At 45.6% G+C, this 19,082-nt stretch overlaps 2 protein-coding genes across 5 annotated transcripts in view; both read right to left on the bottom strand.

Annotated features, from left to right (window-relative positions):
* The window catches only part of HOXA3 (homeobox A3), a 52,203-nt gene that overhangs the window by 17,381 nt on the left and 15,740 nt on the right, over positions 1-19,082 (bottom strand). For 2 of the 4 annotated variants that reach the window (XM_080975342.1, XM_080975340.1), the window contains exons 2-3: positions 6,260-6,438; positions 1,278-1,359 (exon numbers count right to left, since the gene is read on the bottom strand). The exons of 1 other annotated variant lie outside the window; for it this stretch is intronic. The gene's annotated coding sequence lies outside the window, so the exon portion shown is untranslated. Of the gene's footprint in view, positions 1-1,277; positions 1,360-6,259; positions 6,439-11,994; positions 12,103-19,082 lie in introns of all 4 variants that reach the window. One more of the 4 variants, XM_080975341.1, reaches the window with a different exon arrangement.
* HOXA4 (homeobox A4) lies at positions 8,140-10,620 on the bottom strand. The gene is made up of 2 exons (XM_080975339.1): positions 9,809-10,620; positions 8,140-9,291 (listed from the first exon to the last, which is right to left on the bottom strand). Exons 1-2 carry the CDS (start codon positions 10,503-10,505, stop codon positions 8,957-8,959), a joined length of 1,032 nt encoding a protein of 343 aa, XP_080831465.1. The 5' UTR covers positions 10,506-10,620; the 3' UTR covers positions 8,140-8,956.

The following is a 19,082-nucleotide window of genomic DNA, read 5'->3' on the forward strand; positions in this document are numbered from 1 at the left end:
CTTAAGTAATTTTATCTTTTTTCGTTTAAGCACTAGGACAGCTGCGCTGCATCACATCTATTATCTTTTAAAGTTTGTCCAAATTTCATGCATCCTTATCAGAAAAATGGGGATATATATATATATATAATTTAAGCATTGAATACGATTCTTAGAAAATTCTAGGCTATTTCTGGGAGGATACGGTCAGGCTATATTTCAGACACTTGGAAGTGTTTTGTATTTTAAAGTAATTTGCCCTCTCCCCCCCCCCCTTCTTGGAATGTTGATAGTTTTAAATCAACATTTTGTCTTGAAATGGCTCAGGAAGGGGCATTCGCAGCGCCTTTTAGCAGGGAGAATTTCAACAAGCTGCTAAATCAACACAACAAGCCTTTGTAGGCTTGTAATTTATGTCTGCCGTTTAAAAGGTAGTAAACTAAACTAATTGTACTTCAGCCTCATAAAAGCAGGTAATTCTAGCAGGAAACTCAAGCGGTTCTACATATCCCTTGGACTTCTAACGCTGGTTAATAAAAGGGGGGGGGGAAATCATATGGTGGCGTTTTAAGCGTTTTCATCGATTTTAAGAACTGAAATGAGAGAATAGTGCAAGGCACCTCTATTAGGATTAAGAGCAGTTTTCAATGAATAGATGCCACCAATGAATATATTTCGTTTGCCTTCAGCTGGGTGTAAACGAGGCCACCTAGAGAAAATTTTAAATTTCACTACAACAGCAAGTAAAGCAGATGAGATATTACTGATTCCTAGTAGTAGTTGCTAGCAGCCATAGAGAATACTCAGGTATTCTAAGTTGCAAAGGTGACTTTTGTTCTCATGTTCTAAACAATCTAAAGCCACCCCGGAACAGCAAACAACAAGCAGGCTATCCTAAATGCAGAGCTGCTCTTAATCACGAGCCTATCCTGAGAGAGCTGGATTTTATAAGCAAAATGCATTTTCATTAAAGACTTCATTGGCTTCTCCAGCTCTTTCCAGCCCGTGTGCAACCCTCCCTGTTCTGAATGGCTCTCAAAGAATTGCTCTTACTTAGGCTCTATGTATTTCTTTGTTTGACAAGACGTGCATTCACCGACGACGAAAGATGAATTGGCGCAGTGCAGAAAATTCCAACCGATTTAGCTATTTATCAAACCCGAAGCTCACAGTAACCTTTGTAACAAGCGCTAGCAAACCGAATCCTCTTCTCTGCAATATGAAACTATTTTAAACAATTGGACAACAAATTCCTTTCTTTTCTTTTTCCCCCCTCTTTCCACCCACAGGGTTCTTACCTCCTCGCGTTTCCAACCACCGGACAGAATTGTTTCCAGATTGTAGGTGTCTTTAAACCGTATTTTCCGGTGCACCGGAGTGCTGTAAATAAAGAACAAGCAATAGCTAAATAAGAGAACTATAAGGGATGAGCATTATTTTCGAGACAAGACGTGGGTCAGCTGCTGAGTTGTTTTAGCAGATCCTCGGTGGGTATATAATCATTAAAAGGACGCTGTTGAGTTGCGGTTTTTTTTTTTTTTTTAGAAAAAAACACACGTAAAAATATTGCCTTTTGCAATCGTGTATGAAATTGAAAGATAAGCTCCTTTCTTATGAAGACAACTATTCTCCCTGTGAATATCTTATAATTCCTCTTTTATGAAATGTAAGCTTCATATTCCTCTGGGAAGCCTTTGTTTAGCATCATTTAATCAAGTAAGGACATTAAATACAACTGGCCACGTTCATCTCTGTTTAATGGCATAAGAATGTGACTCTCTCCTTTAAATGCAAGGCACACTTCGGTCGAAACTAGGCGCACACTTGAATCTGTGGGCCTGATCTGCCGTCCCTGAACTGTCTCCCATTGGCTGCAATTGACTTAAAAATCAGACTAGGGACAATAGCAACAAAAATAGTGTTGAAACAGGGGAAACAGACGTGTGTTGTGGGTTTAAATGGCTGTTCTTTGGTCCGTTGGCGGAAAAGTAGCTTGAAGATAAGGATATTGACTTTCCCAAAGCAATAATAATTTTATTTAAATATATTTATTAATCATTTATAGTAACAATAAGATTTTCGCCCTGCTTTCCGCAATCCACTGACAGGCCTCCCCCCCCCCTTTTAAATGTCCCGCTGGATTCTCCTTCGCCTGGCTAGCAAAAGTGACTGCTAATAATTGCTTAGTGCTGTTTCTTGGAATAATGTCATCGAAGGCTTGAAAAAAAAAGTTTTAAATCTCATCTTGGGAGAACTTGGCATGATAGAATTTGCTTTTGGTAATTGGATAGTTTGGTAATGACCATTATAATTTTAGATTTGGTGCTAAGCAGGCATCTAGCAGGACAAAAGAAAGGAGAAGCTCTAAATCGCTTACTGGGGGTTTTATTGCACTCCCACATTAGTAAGATGCTTCGATTTCTGGAACTGCCCGTGGATTTTGCCAGACAGCTGCTTCTATACCAAGGAGTATTTAAGGGTATAATAATATTTCTTGCTCGCTCTCTATCCTACCACTTCTCTATTCTGGGAAACTCCTTTGGTGTTTAACGTTCAAACTACTTCCTAAACAGCCCATCGCGTGGCAAACTGTAATACAATCGAAAGCAGTAGCATACAGAACCATTTAATGTGCTTACTATTAAATCAGCTTCGTGCTATTCAATAGCTTTTGGTGGTATATTTGGGGACGATTAAACTACATGCTATGATATTTTAGAGACCTCTTGGGGTGGGGGGGGGGGAGGGCTGCTCCTTTGCAGCTTTAAAGTTAGAAAGTAGCAATGGAGCACTTAACAAAACGCCATGAGTTAAAGGGGGGGGGGGACCTTATCACAAAACTCTGCTATTAATTGCGGTGCTTTAAACTGGGTACTAAATCGCGCTGCTTAATGATGAGTCATAGAGAAATGTGTCCATGACTTCTGTTGTCGTCCCCCCCCCCCCCCCGCCTCGCCTGCCTCTATTCCCTTCCTCACAATGCTTGCTGCTGGTGCCGCCGCCGCTGCCTCTCCGGTTTCTCTTTTTGGCCCTGCTCTGCGAGCCGGTGATTTATGAACGCCTGGCAAATTGGGGGGAAAACACACACACACAAAAAAAGCCAGGACTCCCGCACTGTGGCAACTTTCCACAGTGTGTGAATTAGTACTCGAACGTTATCAAATCGCCTCGCCTCGCTTTAGGTTTAATCACCAAAAAGGCATAATGCGACCACAAGGCAACTTCGCAACCAAGATGGAACATTTCGTAAATCTCCCCGTCGCTTAAGTCAAGGCTCCCCAATCAAAAAGGAAGGCAAGTGCAAACAATGAAAGGCAGTCCAGGCACACGACCGGCCTGCGCATACTTACCGACCTCATCCCCCTTATTGCTCGCTTAAGGAGTTTAAGGAGCCTTGCAAAAGATAAACCAGGTAGGCATGCTTTTTGGGGTTTTTTGTTTTTATATATTAAAAAAAAAAGGAAGTCAAAGAGGAAGTTCCCTTTCACTTCGGAAAGAATCACTCCTACTAGTGAGAACTGACCGTCACAGATCCATTCGTGAAGATCTGCATTAATTATTTAATGTCACGTGACATCCCATCCTTTCTCTCTCTCTCACCCCCAACCCTCCCCTCCCCTCCCCAACCCGGCCAGATTAAAATTTCAATACCCGAGAAGAACAGACACAACAGCTTTATCTACCCTCGCAGTGCTTCTCTATTGCTTATTTAGGCCTCATCATCTCGCCGGTTTTTGACAGCTTTTCAGTTTCTGGGGATATCATTTGGGCATTAATAACGCGGGGCTTGTCAGGCCCAGGCAGAATGAAGCGGCCGAGCCCCCGAATCAGTCATTTGAATTCGACTTTTTATTGTCAGTGGCAGCAGGTTGGGGCAGCAGACATGATTTGGAACCCACGCCTTTCATCACAACAGGGACCGCCTGATAAAAAGTCCTGGCTATAGGGATGTCAGGCAGGCGAGTCGGTAAGAGAACGGCCACGGCGTGGGCCATAACCCTATTTAGTCAGTATTCCCTTTGAACTGGTCGGATGGGGTGACAACTTGATTCTTCTGAGGTCAGCAGGAGTGTTGCCACCCAGTCCTGGGAGACAAAGGTGTTTCACACCTTGGCCAGTTCCAGAAAGGAAGCGAGGCAGGCGGAAACTCGACTGGACGAGATGCAATGAGGACTGGCGAGCACTTTAGGCGCGGTGGGTTTAATCTAGAACGAGCTAGTTGCACTTAGGGCCCACCGGTTTCAGGCATTAGCAGAGCAATCCTGGCCACGTCTACTCATAAGCAAGCCCCATTGCATGCAAGGAGGGTGGCTTCCAGGTAAGTGGGGTTAGGCTTGCAGGCTTAATGTCTGACTTGTCGCATCGATTTCAATGGCATCCAAGTGCAGGTACCTTAGGTTGGATTCAACCCAGATTTCAACGCGCTTAACTTACAGTTGCCTGAGCATCATATAATTAAAGCACATCTCCGCTTCCCCCAAGAATCCTTGGAACCATAATTTGTTAAAGGTGCTGGGAACTGTAGTTTTCTGGAGGGGTAAACGACAGCTTTCAGGATTCTTGAAGGAGGGGTAATATGTGCTTTAAAACGGGGGGGAGGGACTACTGCTTATTATTCATGAAACAGGCAAAAGCGCCAATGAGCTCAAATGGGGTCAAAGTATGAAGTTAAGAGAACTTGGCGGCCTAATCCTCCTGGGCCGCAGCATGGCCAAAGGAGTGAGTAAATTAAACTGCTCTGGAGGGAGCTGGCAATTAGCAGAACTGCAAAGCTAACATTTCCCTCAAAGCTGGGCAAGAACAATATCTTCACACCTACTCCTCCTTCTCAACCTAGCCAAGCCTGCGCGTCAGAGATTGTCTCTGCCCGGAGAGTAGCACTTCTGTCTTAGGTGTCCATCTGTCTCTCTTGTAATGGAAGTGTAGGGAAAAGACACTACTTTCTCTTTCTGAAACTTTCTCTTTCTGTCTGTCTTTTTTTTTTAATGTCTCTTCTCCGCATACTATAAATCACATCCAAAACCTCGCAGTTCTTGTTTATTGGTCTTCCCGGTCGGTTCACGCTGAGGTTGCCCGGTGAAATGGTGTCACCAAGATATTGATCTGTATATTTCTGTAGTGAACAAGCTAAGCAAACCGAGGGGCACTTCTCTTAAAAGGAAAGTAGGGAGGGGAGCAGAGTTTCAAGCTAGTTCTGTAGCGTCTGTTGGGCATGAAAGACTTGGACCAGGAGTGTTGGAGCTTGTAGAATCGTCTGGAGGCCTGCGGCGATCATTTCACACGCTCAAAGTTAGCAAATATGAGCCTAAAGTTTGAAGATGGGTTGTGTGTATTGGGGGCAGGGGGGGGAGAGAGAGAGAGAGAGACGAAACGGTCCTTCGCAATCCTCTAACCCTACACAGCGCCACGTACACACACGCACACCCTTCTGCTTATAAAATTGGGGAAAATATAGACAGCATGAGATGGAAACCAGCCAAATCCCACCAGTCTGGGCCTTCCTCCCTTCTCGTTCCCTTAAATACGCAAACCCATCTCTTCCTGTAGCTGCTGCAACCCAAAATGGCCAGTCCCTTCTCCAGGAATCCACGTGGCAATCCCTCTTCAGCATTGGATGGTGGCCATGGGTGAATCCCAAAGGCAGCAATAAAATAAAAACGCAAACAAACAAACCTGCGCCGCGCATGCCACATCTCTGAGTGGGAGGAAAAGGCAAGCAGCACAATTCTAGCCCTCCTCCCTTGTTTGTTTGTGGTTGGGACCCCTTAGAGCTTAGACCTTTACGCCCGAATGTTTCAAGGACTGGCATTTGCATATTCTCTGTCTCTGAAACATGAAGGCGCTTCCACCTTTAGGATCCAGAACCGCTTTCTTTGGTAATATACAATGAGTGTGTGTGTGTGTGTGTGTGTGTGTGTGTGAGAGAGAGAGAGAGAGAGAGAGAGAGAGAGAAACAGGGCAAGAGGAGCAGATTTAGGTCCAGCAGCTAGAAAGAATCCTGCCTTTAAAGGTCAAGGGTTTGATGGGTCAGTCTGCTTCTCTTAAAAAAACAATTAATGGGATAGAAAATTTGTCCTTTCGGTGAACTCTCCCCATTGCCCTCGCACAAACCAGGACAATGGTCGGGTGTAGTTTTCGAACTTATTGTTACATCGATTATGGCAGCCAAGCAAAAAAAAAAAAATCAACACCTACACATCACAGTGAAGAGCACTGCGTTTTCAAGGGGAAAGGCATAAACAGAAAAACAACAACCCCCAAAATCAAATAAAAACATTACCTTGAATGATGTTGATCTGCCACGTGCATTTTCCAGTCTTCGTTCTGTTCTCCACCCAGAAAGTATACATTTTCATGGCACAGCCAAGCGACTGTGTCTTTCTACATGAACCCATTTTCCCCAGGAAAATCCTTCGTGTCTTCTCAGACCTTTTTCCAAGAGAATGCCTTTCAGAATCGCTGTTGAATTACAAAGAAGTATTTATTGTAGGAGGTGATTAATGATTCCTAGTAAAATTGCTATTTTCAGCGTGATTTCATTTCGGGCTCCCTTCCCCCCCCCCAATGGAGAAAGAGGGGGAGGGAAAGGGGGGTGATCCAAACGTAATACTACGGAAGTCAGGGAAGATCCGCAATCATACTTCAATACTAATCATTGATTTAACAGTTTTGGGACACTCCTCTTGATTTTCGAGCGTCAGTGGATTTAGCAGAAGAGAATTCTCCAGGGTAGACCAAACAAAGACTTTAGACAAAAAGAGGTCCATGTTAACAGGGAGGAGAGGGGGCGATATTGTTTTCCAGCCTATTCTCTTTTATTTCTTAACAACAAGCAAACAAACATGCGGGACAGGGGACTTCAAGGATATAGTAAATAAGAAAGGAAGTCCTTTGGGGTGGTTCAGTTCGACGCACACTTCCAGATTATTCACAGCAATGTTTACTTCTCTTTTGCACGGCAAGTGAGACCACAACTTTTCAAATGGCGATGTCACCCTTCCCAGCCCAATGGACGAAGGATACATTTAAACTATCTGCTTATGCTTCCACGGCAGTTCTATCTGAGCTGTCTACAGGCTTTTGGGCTCAATGCGCCATTTAAGTCTCCAATATAAACCAGCATCGGATTATAGTTCTGGATATCAGAACGGGCCCAGAACTGTATTCCACTCTCCAGGAGGAGAATTGCTACTTATAAGAGTGCAACCCTAGACACACTTACCTGGAAATAAGCCTCACTGTGCAACAGTGGGACTTGCCTCGGAGTAAACATCCATTGGGGTGTAAACTAGCAACTTTCACCTGTACTTATTGCGTGGGTTGGTTAAGCTGTTCAGAAGACACCCCACACCAATGAACCTCCATGTCAAGGGCATCATCTGGCTTTACCATAATGTTTTGGGTGTGCGGCTTTAACGCTTCCGGTTTGTTCCCCTGCCAAAGAGCGGTGGGCCATTGGAATTCGACCCTCTTCCCCCCTGTGGAAAGTTACTGCGGCTGGAATAAACCAAGGGGTCTCTACTGATGCTGCAATATGTTTAAGCATTGATAGTGCAGTGTTACTATTACTGTTATTATTCCCTTCATTCTACTGGATTAACCCCGTTTCTCTTCACGCAAGGCGGGAAAGAGCTATATTTCCCCAATGGTGTAGGCAGAGGACACATGTCATGAATGAGAATTTGGGGGGATGGACGCCTTTCTTGTTCTACACACAGTGGACTGTATCCTGTAGAAGGAGTGGCTAAGCCGAAGCGCCTCCTGAGGGAAATGGGCAGGCTGCGCAGGCCGATCCACAACTCACTTAAAACTGGGTACTTGGATGGCAGCCTATTCAGCCCATCTACAACGACACCCCCCGGCAACCTGTTTCAATGGGAATTACTCCCAACTCTCTGGTTTCCATAGGCGCTTTGGTCTATGGTCCTATGTGGAATCCAGCGTCATCGAAAACGATGTGACTTCCTTACACATAAAGTGGTTAGGGTGTTTGGGACAGAGAAACGTTACTCCTTAATAAAACTAATTCGACTATAATGAAGGTGCTCGGCCTCTCCCAAGGAATGGGTTGAACAGCATGTACACATGACATCTTCGAGAGTTTTCATGTTTATGTCAACAAAGTCACATTCTAGGCAAATGCACGCTTCTCACGGTGTGTCTAGTGCCTTAAGTTTTATTTTTGTACAGAGAGGTGTGGTTTTGTTTTGTTTTGTTTTATTACCAGCACTGGACATTATATATACATCACACATTCACAAATGTGTACACATAGATTTCACAAACTGTACACGGACGTTTGACTATGGCAAGACACGGAGACAGAAATAGCCTTTATAGCAATATTGGTATACTTTTCTTTTTCTTTTTTTATAAAAAAGTAACAAATGCACCGTCGGGGGAGGATAATGCATCACGACTACAGCAGAGACTACACTTTTTTGTTCTTATTACACAGAAAACATACTTTCTTGGTCGGTAAGGGCTGGAGGGTGCTGGGATCTCTGGGCATCTTCCCCACTCCAACTTTCCAAAATACTTCCACGTCATAAGATGGCTTTGCTTCTGTCTGTAATTGAGAGTCCACGAATGTTCCACGAAACAAGACAAAGTCTATGACTTACACACACATGTCACAAAGTCACTTATTAACATATGTTGACACCTTAAAACATATCTGCAAAGGGTCCTTCTTAGGTACAGGATCCATCCTCAACTCTTTAATGATGCTGCAGGTGGACCGTATTTCCATAAATAAATTAAAAAAAAGAAACATGGTGGGAATGGAAAGGTCATATTTACAGAAGGTGAACACTTTGTCCAAGGTGTTTGGTTTTGGTTTTTGGTTTAAACACACGTGCCCTGTGACTGGTTCTTGTTCTGCATTTATGCCCCTTAATATAGTCCCTATGGCAAATTAAATCAGGCAGGAGCGGGACGTGTGATGGGTTAGGGTGTCCCTGCGTCTGTCGGGCCATCAGAGCGCTGCTGAGTTTGGGGTCGCCCTACCCCTGGGCGGTGGTGTCTGATGGTGCTGTGCTGACGCTTTGGCTTGCTGGCTAAGACTGGAGGGGTTGGAGGAGCGCATCTTGGTGTTGGGCAGCTTGTGGTCCTTCTTCCACTTCATCCTCCTGTTCTGAAACCAAATCTTGACCTGGCGCTCGGAGAGGCAGAGCGTGTGCGCGATCTCGATGCGTCGCCTCCTGGTCAGGTAGCGGTTAAAATGGAACTCCTTCTCCAGCTCCAGGACTTGCTGTCTGGTGTAGGCAGTTCGAGACCTTTTGGGCTCGCCTCCAGTGTAATTGGGGTTGACTGAGCGTACACAGGGGCGCACACACACGCACACACACACACACGCACGGACACAAAGGAGAAGAAGGCAACGGAACATTATCATTATTATATAATAACTCGACACTGGGTTTAGATTAGCCACAGAAGCGGGGAAGAAAATGGTTCACAGGCTCGTGACAATAGGAGACAATTGGGGAGCCATAAAAAATGGTGACGGGCATTTGGGTTCAAGAAAAGCTTCAAAGAGACGTGGCCCAGAGCCACAGGCAGGGCGATTAAATTTATGGGGACTATAATTACTGCCCTAACAGTTTGGCGTCTCGTAAATCTCTTGATAAAGGGCCCCGAGTACAAAAGGCTTCTCACGTGTGCGTGCGCGCTTTTTTAAAATTAGGAAATGCGCCAGCACACACACATACACACGTATATGCACCCAACCTCGGAGTCCAGCCTAGCCCAGCCTCCTCCACCTCGCCACGCACACAAACACATACAAGCCATCCCGGCTCCCCTTGGAAGAAGGTGGTCAACTCACCCGTGTTAACATGGACCTTCTTCATCCAAGGGTACACCACCGGCTCCTTGCCTTTCAGGCCGGGCAAGCTCTTGTCCGGCAAGAGCGGGCAGGCAGGGATTCCCCCGGGCGCTGTCGCCGCCGCTGCTGCTTCGCAATGGCGCTGGTGGGGCTGAGGCGGTGGCGGGACGTGGCCTTGGAGCAAGGGCTGGCTCGGGGCATGGTGGCCCTTCCGCGCGGGAGTCTGTGGAGCAGGCGGTGGCGGCGGAGGAGGCAGGGGCGGAGGAGGAGGCGGTGGCGGCGAGGCTCCGGGAGGCGGCTGCTCCTGGCCCGGAGTGGCGCTGAGGCTGCTGTAGCTATAAGGCGACTCCGGGTAGTGGTGGGGTGGCTGCGCGGGGTACAGCGCCTCGGGAGGAGGAGGCGGAGGCGGCGGCGGCGGCGCTGGCGGCTGGTATCCGGGCTCCCTGCTCGGCCGCTGGTAGTAATCGGGGAGAGGCTGGCCGGGGTGAGCCTGGTGGTGCTGCTGGCGCAGGTGCTGCTGCGGCTGAGGGTGGTGGTGATGGGGTTGCTGGTGGTGGGGCTGGTTCTGGTGGTGGTGGTGGTAGCTGCTCCCGCCGCCGCCGCCGCCGCCGCCGCCGCCGAGCTGCGAATATTCCTCGCAAGGAGGGAATTTGGGCTCGATGTAGTTGGAGTTTATCAAAAACGAACTCATGGTCATTAATTTGTGAAGTGCAAAAATACTAATTTTTCTCGCGTTGTCGTTTTTCTGGGCTCGAGGAGGCCCCTCCCCTCCTCCCCCTTCTTCCTTCCTTCCCTCCCTCCCTCTTTCCTTCCTTCCCTCCCTCCCTCCCTCCTCCTCCTCCTCCAACCCCCCCTTGCTGCTGTTGTCAAGCGCCTGCTGCCAAAGTTTGGGCCTCCGCTCCCCCCTTCCTTTCCAATTCCCACCCCAAGAGCCTGGAACACACGCGCGCGCAAACACACACACACACACACACACACACACACACACACAAACCAGTGCCACCCCCACCACCTGACCGGCAGGGCCAATTGCTACGCGGTTGGCAGAGCCCGGATCAGGAAATGAAACGCTGGTGGACAAGCCCAGGACGGTCCCTGTCTGCCTGTCTTGCCTTTCTCGCAGCAGAGGCAAGGAGAAGCTGGAGATTCCTTTCTGCGCGCTCCAGACAGCGGCAGTCAGAACCGAAGTCGGCGCAAGCGGCCTAACTAGAGAATTAGGCCCAGAGGAAAGCCTCCGGGCCATGCAGCTGTGGGCGAGGGGGCTGCTGCTTTGAGCGAGTTTCCCCAGTGAAAGCAGCGAGGGATCCTTGCTTGACATGCTAGGTCACCTAAGACTAACCACGCACGGTCGTTACCCCTTTAAACAGCTATGTGCTACTTAGAGTCAAGGTGGTTTAGACAGTGATCTGGGGCAGCCCAGAAGTGTATGTCGCAGGAGACGTCCTTGTGCGCTATCATGATGAGGGAACCAAGGGTAGTCCTTATTCCGGAATAATATATCCTCCTGAACACAAGCTGGGAGTTTGCGCATGTGTGCTATTTCTGACCACAAGCATCAGGCCGTGGGTAGCAACAGTGTGAGCAAAGTGACTGAGCGCCAGCATTGTATATGTATCTGAAACCAAACATCAAACGCAGCGTACGGTTTCGCTCTCTGTATCTCCAGCCCTTACCAAGTCATTGAAAGCAAAGGAAACGCAGTGTCCTCCCGAGACATAAAAGGGCACCCGAGATCGCGTGGTTTCGGGGGCATCAATGAGTGATTGGACGGTAGCAGTGCAATCAATGAGACCAGTCGATCCTATGAAAACAGAGACCACCTAATTGCAACTAGCTATTTGTTTCTCTCTGATACCTCCCGGGGGCTTTTAAATGTTGCTCTTTTACGATAATTTAATTATTTTTAAAATCTTCCACCCCGTGGCAAATTTGGAGCTGCGGGGGCATATCATTAAATAGAAAGGCCAATATAAAAAGACTTTTTTAAAAAAAGGTGAATAGATTTTAATCAAAACCTCCAGCAGACTAGAGAGGCAGTTAAAATCAAGAATTAAGCCCATTCACATGCCTATATAAATAAATAAAGCTATCTAGTGCCCAGGAAACAGTATTTCCCTTTAAGAAAGCGAGAAAGGGAGAGGAATTGGTTATTTAAAACAGAACACACTGTTATCTTTCACAAGTACCGTAAACATTGCAGTTGAGCGTCGTGAATAGTCTCTTCGACTTGCATTACGATTGCTGGAAATTGATCCGTTTGCATGACAGGAAGGAAAGGGAGGCGATGGCCTGACCTGGGGGGGGGTGTAATTGAAATCTGGACATTAAACTAGCCTTTATAATAGTTTATATTAATTCAACCGCTTGGTAGGTCTAGTGACCCACCTTCGTTTTTAATATTTGAGCCTTTAGGGACACACCCATGTAATATAATATTAATATTAGTAAGACATAATAAGAATTTGGAACTTGCTAAAATGCTGCTCTGCCCTCTTCCCAAAGAACCAGTTTAGTTTTAAGAAAAATATCCATATAATAGGAGTGTTCATTCTCATCGTGATTATTTCACTCGAAGTGTGACTTTTTCGGTTGTATCAACCGCTCATAGCGTTCATGTGGATGACGACTGCATCTAGATTAACCAGCTACAATTCTTTGTGTATAAATGTGTGTCAGTGCGCTCAATAGGTCCCGTTTTTATGCTCTCGTTGAATTTCTCTTCCTCTACTCTGTGCGTCTCCCTTAAACTGCTGAGACCTTGTTCCACGATAACAACAATAATAGTAATAACACTATTAATAATAATAATAAAAGTGCTGGTTTCCAGATACTATCGGAAATACCTCCGTCCTGGAAATGGCAAGAGCCCTCCTCACCCCCCACCTTGCACATCTCCAGTGGATATTCTATGTTTGCAAAGCTTTCTCGAATGCACCATACACTGTGGAAGCAAATATGATGCCACTGGCAAGTGGCAGGCCGTAAAACACTCGCATACAATGCGGAAGTCAAATACCAGGATCCAACACTTGGCTTTTTAACGCTGATTGCGCGCCTGTGACATTTGCAGGAATGACAACCGGCTCCAGTCCCGTTTTATGGTTTCAGGGAATAGTAGACCGGGATGCAAAGCTGCCCCTTTGGGGAGGTCTTTTGCTACTTACAAACAGCAACAATTAAGCCCATGGTTGGTGTTAAACGGCTAACGCAAAGGCGCAGGGTTTTGTTTCGCTTTTCCCTCCCCCTTTTCTCGCACACGCTGAAATGGACGGTGCGATTCTGGCACAGAAACACTGCAAGATGCACCTCTGACATAAACACTATCAATTTCCCTTGAGATCAAGCGGCGCCCTTGCATCTGAGGGCGATAGTAAATACCAGAAAACCACCATGCGTCAAAACCGCAGGTTTTTTCCCCAAAACAAAACAAGAAAAGAAACCACAACAATACAAGGAAAGCAGGTACCTTTTCTCTTTTTTTGTCTGTTGATTATTACCTTCGGAGAACGTCCCAGGGGCTGTTTAATATTAGCTCTCCTGATTGTATCTCAGAGCCTGGTCTGTTTCCCCCTGGTCAGCTTTCCACTGGGTGTCTCCTTTGCTCAGTTGCAACAAGCAATGAATACGATTCTAGAGCTGGGGCTGTAAATCTCCAAGGTGACCTAAGCTGCTCAGCTGCGGGAGCAGCCAGGGTTTCTCTCCCCCCCACCCCCACCTCCATGGGATTCTATCAGGCTGCAGAGATGGGCCTGTTCCTTGTCTTTGCGGTTTACATATCATAAACAAGAGCCCAGCCAAGACCACCAAGTTGTTATCTCATATGCGGCGGTTTCCACGTTCAGCCTCCCCTCCCGCTCCCTCCAGAGATTTATGGCTCCGCGGAGCAAATCCCGGAACGAACCTACACCGAACCCTGAACCCTGGCCTCCTGAAACTGCTTCAGAGCATCGCCTATCTTTTTTTTTTTTTAAACCACACACATTTCAGTGAGGGGGATTTCAGCACCAAGACCTCATCATCATCGCAGATCAAGGGAGGCTGAAGTTTAGCAGCTAACCAGTGAAGAACGTGGAAGATTGACCGAAATGAAAGTTGATGGCAAGATAAAATCCGAGGTTCCCAAGAAACAGGAGCCCGTCTCAGAACTGGAGCAAACCAAGTAAATGGATAAGCGGAGAGTGCCAACCCCGACTAGCAAGTTCAGAGTGTAAATATAGATGTGTGTGCGCGCGCATCGCAATCTTAGGTTGCGCTTTTATAGATAATCTATGCAATTAAACTTTCCAACTTGCCCACGCGCCTGGGAGGGAGAGAGGGAGCGAGCAAGGAATAGAGACGCGGGCGGGGGGGGGAGGCGGGGTGGCGGTGGAGAGCGACACCCGGCAGCCTGGCTTGAATTTGATTCGAGGCATTTTGAATATATTTAACCCAGCTTTCACTCTTGAATGCAAGCCTGCCCCAAGTTTCAAAGTGACCGAAAAGTGACACCGGGCGCATTTTGTTTCTTATTAATCTTACACATTGACAGTCTTTGTTAAATAACAAGGCGTGCCCTTCACAAAGCGACATTTTCATATTTGTTAGACGCGCTGACCTGAAGTTCACCTCGGCCTTGGACTTAGGGGTTTTTTTTTCTTCCCCTTCCGAGGTCTTTAAGAGCGTCTTTAAAAAAAATAGCAAGGGGCAGAGAGAGGCTCTGGGCAGGTCACTTATTCGCAAATGGGGAAGGAATCTTAAGGCGGCCGTGCGAGAAAACATGTAAACGTTGTGATAACGCAGCGGCTGCGTTTATCCTAAACTTCCTTTGAATCAGCAAAAGGTCCTTCCAGGGAACTGGATGGTGTGATGGAGTTCCTATGGAGTTCATTCTTGGGACAAGAGGTTGGGATGTTCTCCTTCCCCCCCATTCCGAAATATTGGTGATTTTATTTATAAGGATCTAACTCGTGTGTGTACGTGTGTGTGTATTTGGCAACTGGACTTTGAGGTCCTGGGCGTCCAGGACCGTAAATAAGCACAATTCTAAAGAAGGGGAAGATGGGGCGATTGGCATCTACATTTGAGGCTGAGAAGGCTAATCTTTTCAAAGGTCGCGTTACGCACCAAGTACCAGTGTCTGTGCTGCGCTAGAGGTAGGACTATATGGGTATGACTCCAATCAAAGCAACAAAAGCCCACTGTGTCGTTTTTATTTTTACCTTTTAAAAAAATGAATGAATGAATAGAAACCAACTTGAGAAGGCAATACTTCTTCCAGATGCACTTTGAAGCCCTTCTGGAAATATTCTGTATTTGAAAAAACTTGTCCCCACTCCCACCCCCCCCGCCCAAAATTCCACCTTAAATGGAAGCAAAATAAATTGGCACTAGGAGTCCTTGGGAAAGAAAGCCAGGTTTCGCTTTGCTGCTTTCCACAGAGATCTTATTCTCTCTCTTTTTTCTCCCTCTATTTTTTTTTTAGTCAAGTTTTTCAGGACAGGCGGAGTCAAAGAAGTGTTGTCTTCGAAACAGTCTCCCTGGTCCTCTGTATATAAAAGGGACGTTTAGGCAAACATTCCGCCTTGCAATGTTCATGCTTCCTATAATTAAATTTCCAAATAGGCAATGCAGTATTTCAAGGGCAAAACCGAAATAGCAGAGGCGTGTTTTTAACAGTGTGTTGTGAATAGCATCCCCCGCCACCTTACAGTGGTAATTTCAGTGCAAAAGCACATATAGGAGACACGGGGGGACGGGGGACGTTGCAAGATAATTTTCAAGAGAAGGTCGCTGATGAAAAACCAAAATACATTGCAAATATGTTTCCTGGAAGCCCAATGTCTTCGCCTTATAATTAAAACTATTTCTTGTCGAACGGGGAGGTGTTCCCTAGCTCTTTGTGTATTTTCAAAGCATTGACAAAGCCTTCGAATAATAACTTGCTTACTTTCTCCTGCACGTTATCTCTGTTTCGACACCTCTGAAAGGAGCAATCTCTCCTATGTATTTGCTTAGTAATAAACCACTCACTGGATCTCTGGGAAATATTCTGTATTTCTTAGGACTGAAAAACGCACCTTCTCTGATTAAAAAAAATACACAAAAGAAACAAAACACCTGGCAACACAGTGAAAACGGAAAATCCATCTCAGGAAGCAATCCTACTCATAGCTAAATAAATAATCCCTACTTCCCTATTTGAAATAAATAGTTATTCAGATACAAACACGCTTTGGAAAAAAAGAAGGAAAAAATAAAGCTTCATTGTGGCTAAATAAGGCGGCCAAAAGGGTGAAGGTGAATAATATTTCTTATTAAACGTATAACCCTAAAGGATGGGGGGGGGATTCAATTTGCATAGGGTCATTCCTTAACTTTCACTCAGAAAGACAGCATATCTGGACTTCTCCAGTATTGTCATGCTTGTATTTTATACTCCTGCGAGATCCGGCAGTGAGATGGTCATCTCAGTCTACTCGCTTCCTCAAATATTGCTATCACCCAGCAGGTAGTCTTCTGGTACCCACTGGGCAGTTAAGAACTCAACTGGCACCTCATTGAGCCTTTTTGAGAGGGCTAGCTGTGTTAGTCTGTTGTAGCAAAGCCGAACAACACACACACAAAAACAGAGTCTTGTGGCACTTAAAAGCAAGACAATTGTACTATGGCGTACGCTTCTGTGAACAAGAGTCCACTTCGCTGAGATTCAGAACTATTAAAATCCAATGGAAATTTCCGATGGACTCTGATAGGACTCGCACGAACCTTTAAAATGCATTGGTGGTGGTGCGTGTATGCGCAGTTGTGGGGGGGGGGAATGTGCGCCCGCATTCACCTGATGCATCTGCCAGCCAACGATATTCAATGGGGGAAATGTGGTTGATAATTCAAGATGAAATACAACGTGCATTACTCTTTGAAAAGAGGGATTTTCTATCCTTTCCTCGGTAATTGAGGTCATTCAACCACTAGAGTTCACCTGGAGTCCATACTATGATACACGCCTAACTCAAAGCTATTTTATCTTTTGTGTTGATAGTCAAGATCTTGGCTATAACATTGACATCAAACTCTGTCTGGGCGCATGACTAAGAGTGGCGCACAACGTAAACTTTTGACCCTCAACTTTTTGACCTAGAGTTGTTACGCCCTAACCACAGAGATATACAAAAGCGAAGCAGCTCCTATCTCCTTAAAAGAATCTCCAGCTCTCTTGTTTGTTGCCATCAAGCCTTGACTGTTTCCCTTTTCGCTAAGATTTTAAGGGAATGCAGTTTTTGCATGGCTGTTTGTTTGGGGTTTTTTTTAAAAAAAGAGCAGCCTCAACGGTTTCCATCACTGAAACCGAATTCTAAAATCAAACGCAAAGCCCAGACACCAGCGTGGGAGATTAACTAGATTATACTGAAAGGAACGATGTGCTTTCCATTGGTAGATGTGTAAATTCTGGATGCGAAGTGGGGCGCAGTGACCGGGCAATTTATCCAGGCTGGCCATTGTGCCATCTTATTTATTTAATAAAGACCCTGATCCAACGGAGTCGAGAAGCCTTGGCCACGGAGAGAGCAAGTTGACTGTGAACTTGGTCTAAAGCGAGCTCTGCTGGCGAGTTCTGGAGTGTGCAGATTTATCTTAGTTTCTGCATTTACTTAACCTGGCAATGAACTGCGAGGGCTGCCATTTATTATCCAGAGACAGACTTCACCTCGAGCAAGGACTGTTTCACAAAAACTGCAATAATTACCCAATAACCTTCATAACAAATATTATTATTGAAAAGCCCATTTCAGAGGGTTATGTGGAGAAGGAAAAGAAGGGGACAGGCTCCCTGGAAAGAGACGCCCTTTGGAAAACATGGTGTCTTTCTCTCTGAGATCACAGTGCATTGTTTGCGTCCAATATGCAAACCATACAGCCCTGTGATTGTGGAGGAGCTGTTTTCGAGAAACGCTAGCCGCCAGGGAAACTACTAGGATTTTGGAGAATCGTGAAAACAAAGCCTGCGAAAAATAGAGGTTATGTGATCAGAGTGGATAGAAAGAACAAAAAACTCCCAAAGGCCGAATTATACAGATCAGAAAATCAGATGAAAGAGGGGAAGAAAGAGAGGTATTACAGGAAAGATGCAATCCAAGTGCTTATGTTCTCGATATTAGAATGTAATGTTGAAAGCTGGGCAGATAAGGTAGAAAACACTTGCAATTTCACTCTTTTGAAGACAAGGAAATTAATTCGTTAAGATAACGCCACTAATAATTTTCCCATGATGCTTTGTAGTGAGGGGCACGCGCAAACCATCGAATCATGTGACTTAGAAAAGCCATCTTACGCTTTAAAGAAAGTGAAGTCTTCCGACGCCCTTGCTATATACACACACCCTTGTCTAACCTTTAATGGCGCTGGTGCTTACATCTGGGCCAGCGAAGTACTTCTAAGGTTCAGAATTGCTCGCGGTAATTTAAGTAAAATAAACCATACAGTTGTCAGAGAAAGAAAGTAACAGTGATACGACAGTCATCACCATCAGATCTACTTGCACTAAATACACATACAATATTATTTTAAAATGGGCTTTACATTCCGGAGTTTCGGGTGGATGTGTTTTGCCTAGGTTATTCGGTAGAGTGTTTCAAGGTGGCATGACAGAAAACTAGAAATATTTTTAAATAGTGACAATTCCCATAGTTATTGGCATGTTCAATGAATTCATCTTGTGTTTAGGGGTTGACTTTTTTTGTGGGGGTTTTTTGTGCGTGAGGAATTTTGCCTACTCAGAAGAAAGTCTCGTTGAGTTCAATGGGATTCACTCCCAGGGAAGTGAGTATAGGATTGCAGCCTAAATGACATTGTTCACAAAGCTGTATGTTTTTCACTGGCTAGTATCCATTCAGTCAACTAGCAATCAGAAGGCTGGATCGCTAGGTAGCCACGGTAAAAGTTAACTAAGCATTCAGCTCAATGAATTGTTTTCCCCCAGTTATAAAATCAGACGGCATCAGGATTTCCCTATTCCATTCCTGAATTCTTTTGAATTAAATCCAACAGACTTCAGCACGATTTTCTTCTGCCTAGGTATGGAGCAGATTGACCACAACCTTCAGATAGTCTCATCCAAGACGATGAGATCACATCCAGCCCCGAATGAGCTTAAACTGGACCTTGTTTTTCACTAGGAAACAGAAGCTAAATTTCAGTTCATGTAAACTGAAGTAGATTAGCACCTGGATTTCAGTGATATTTTACTTGGGGAAATATCCCCTTGAAAGCCTGGACTCGAATTTCCCAGTAAATACTT

Source organism: Podarcis pityusensis (assembly GCF_964106645.2).
Source record: "Podarcis pityusensis genome assembly, chromosome: 12".
Taxonomy (NCBI): Eukaryota; Metazoa; Chordata; class Lepidosauria; order Squamata; family Lacertidae; genus Podarcis; species Podarcis pityusensis.

Bases quoted from the DNA above. Each gene is read 5' to 3' on its own strand.
- HOXA4 (XM_080975339.1), bottom strand. From the start codon at position 10,505: ATGACCATGAGTTCGTTTTTGATAAACTCCAACTACATCGAGCCCAAA. The intron at 9,292-9,808 runs GTGAGTTGACCA...GTGTACGCTCAG, and splicing joins GAAGGTCCATGTTAACACGG to TCAACCCCAATTACACTGGA.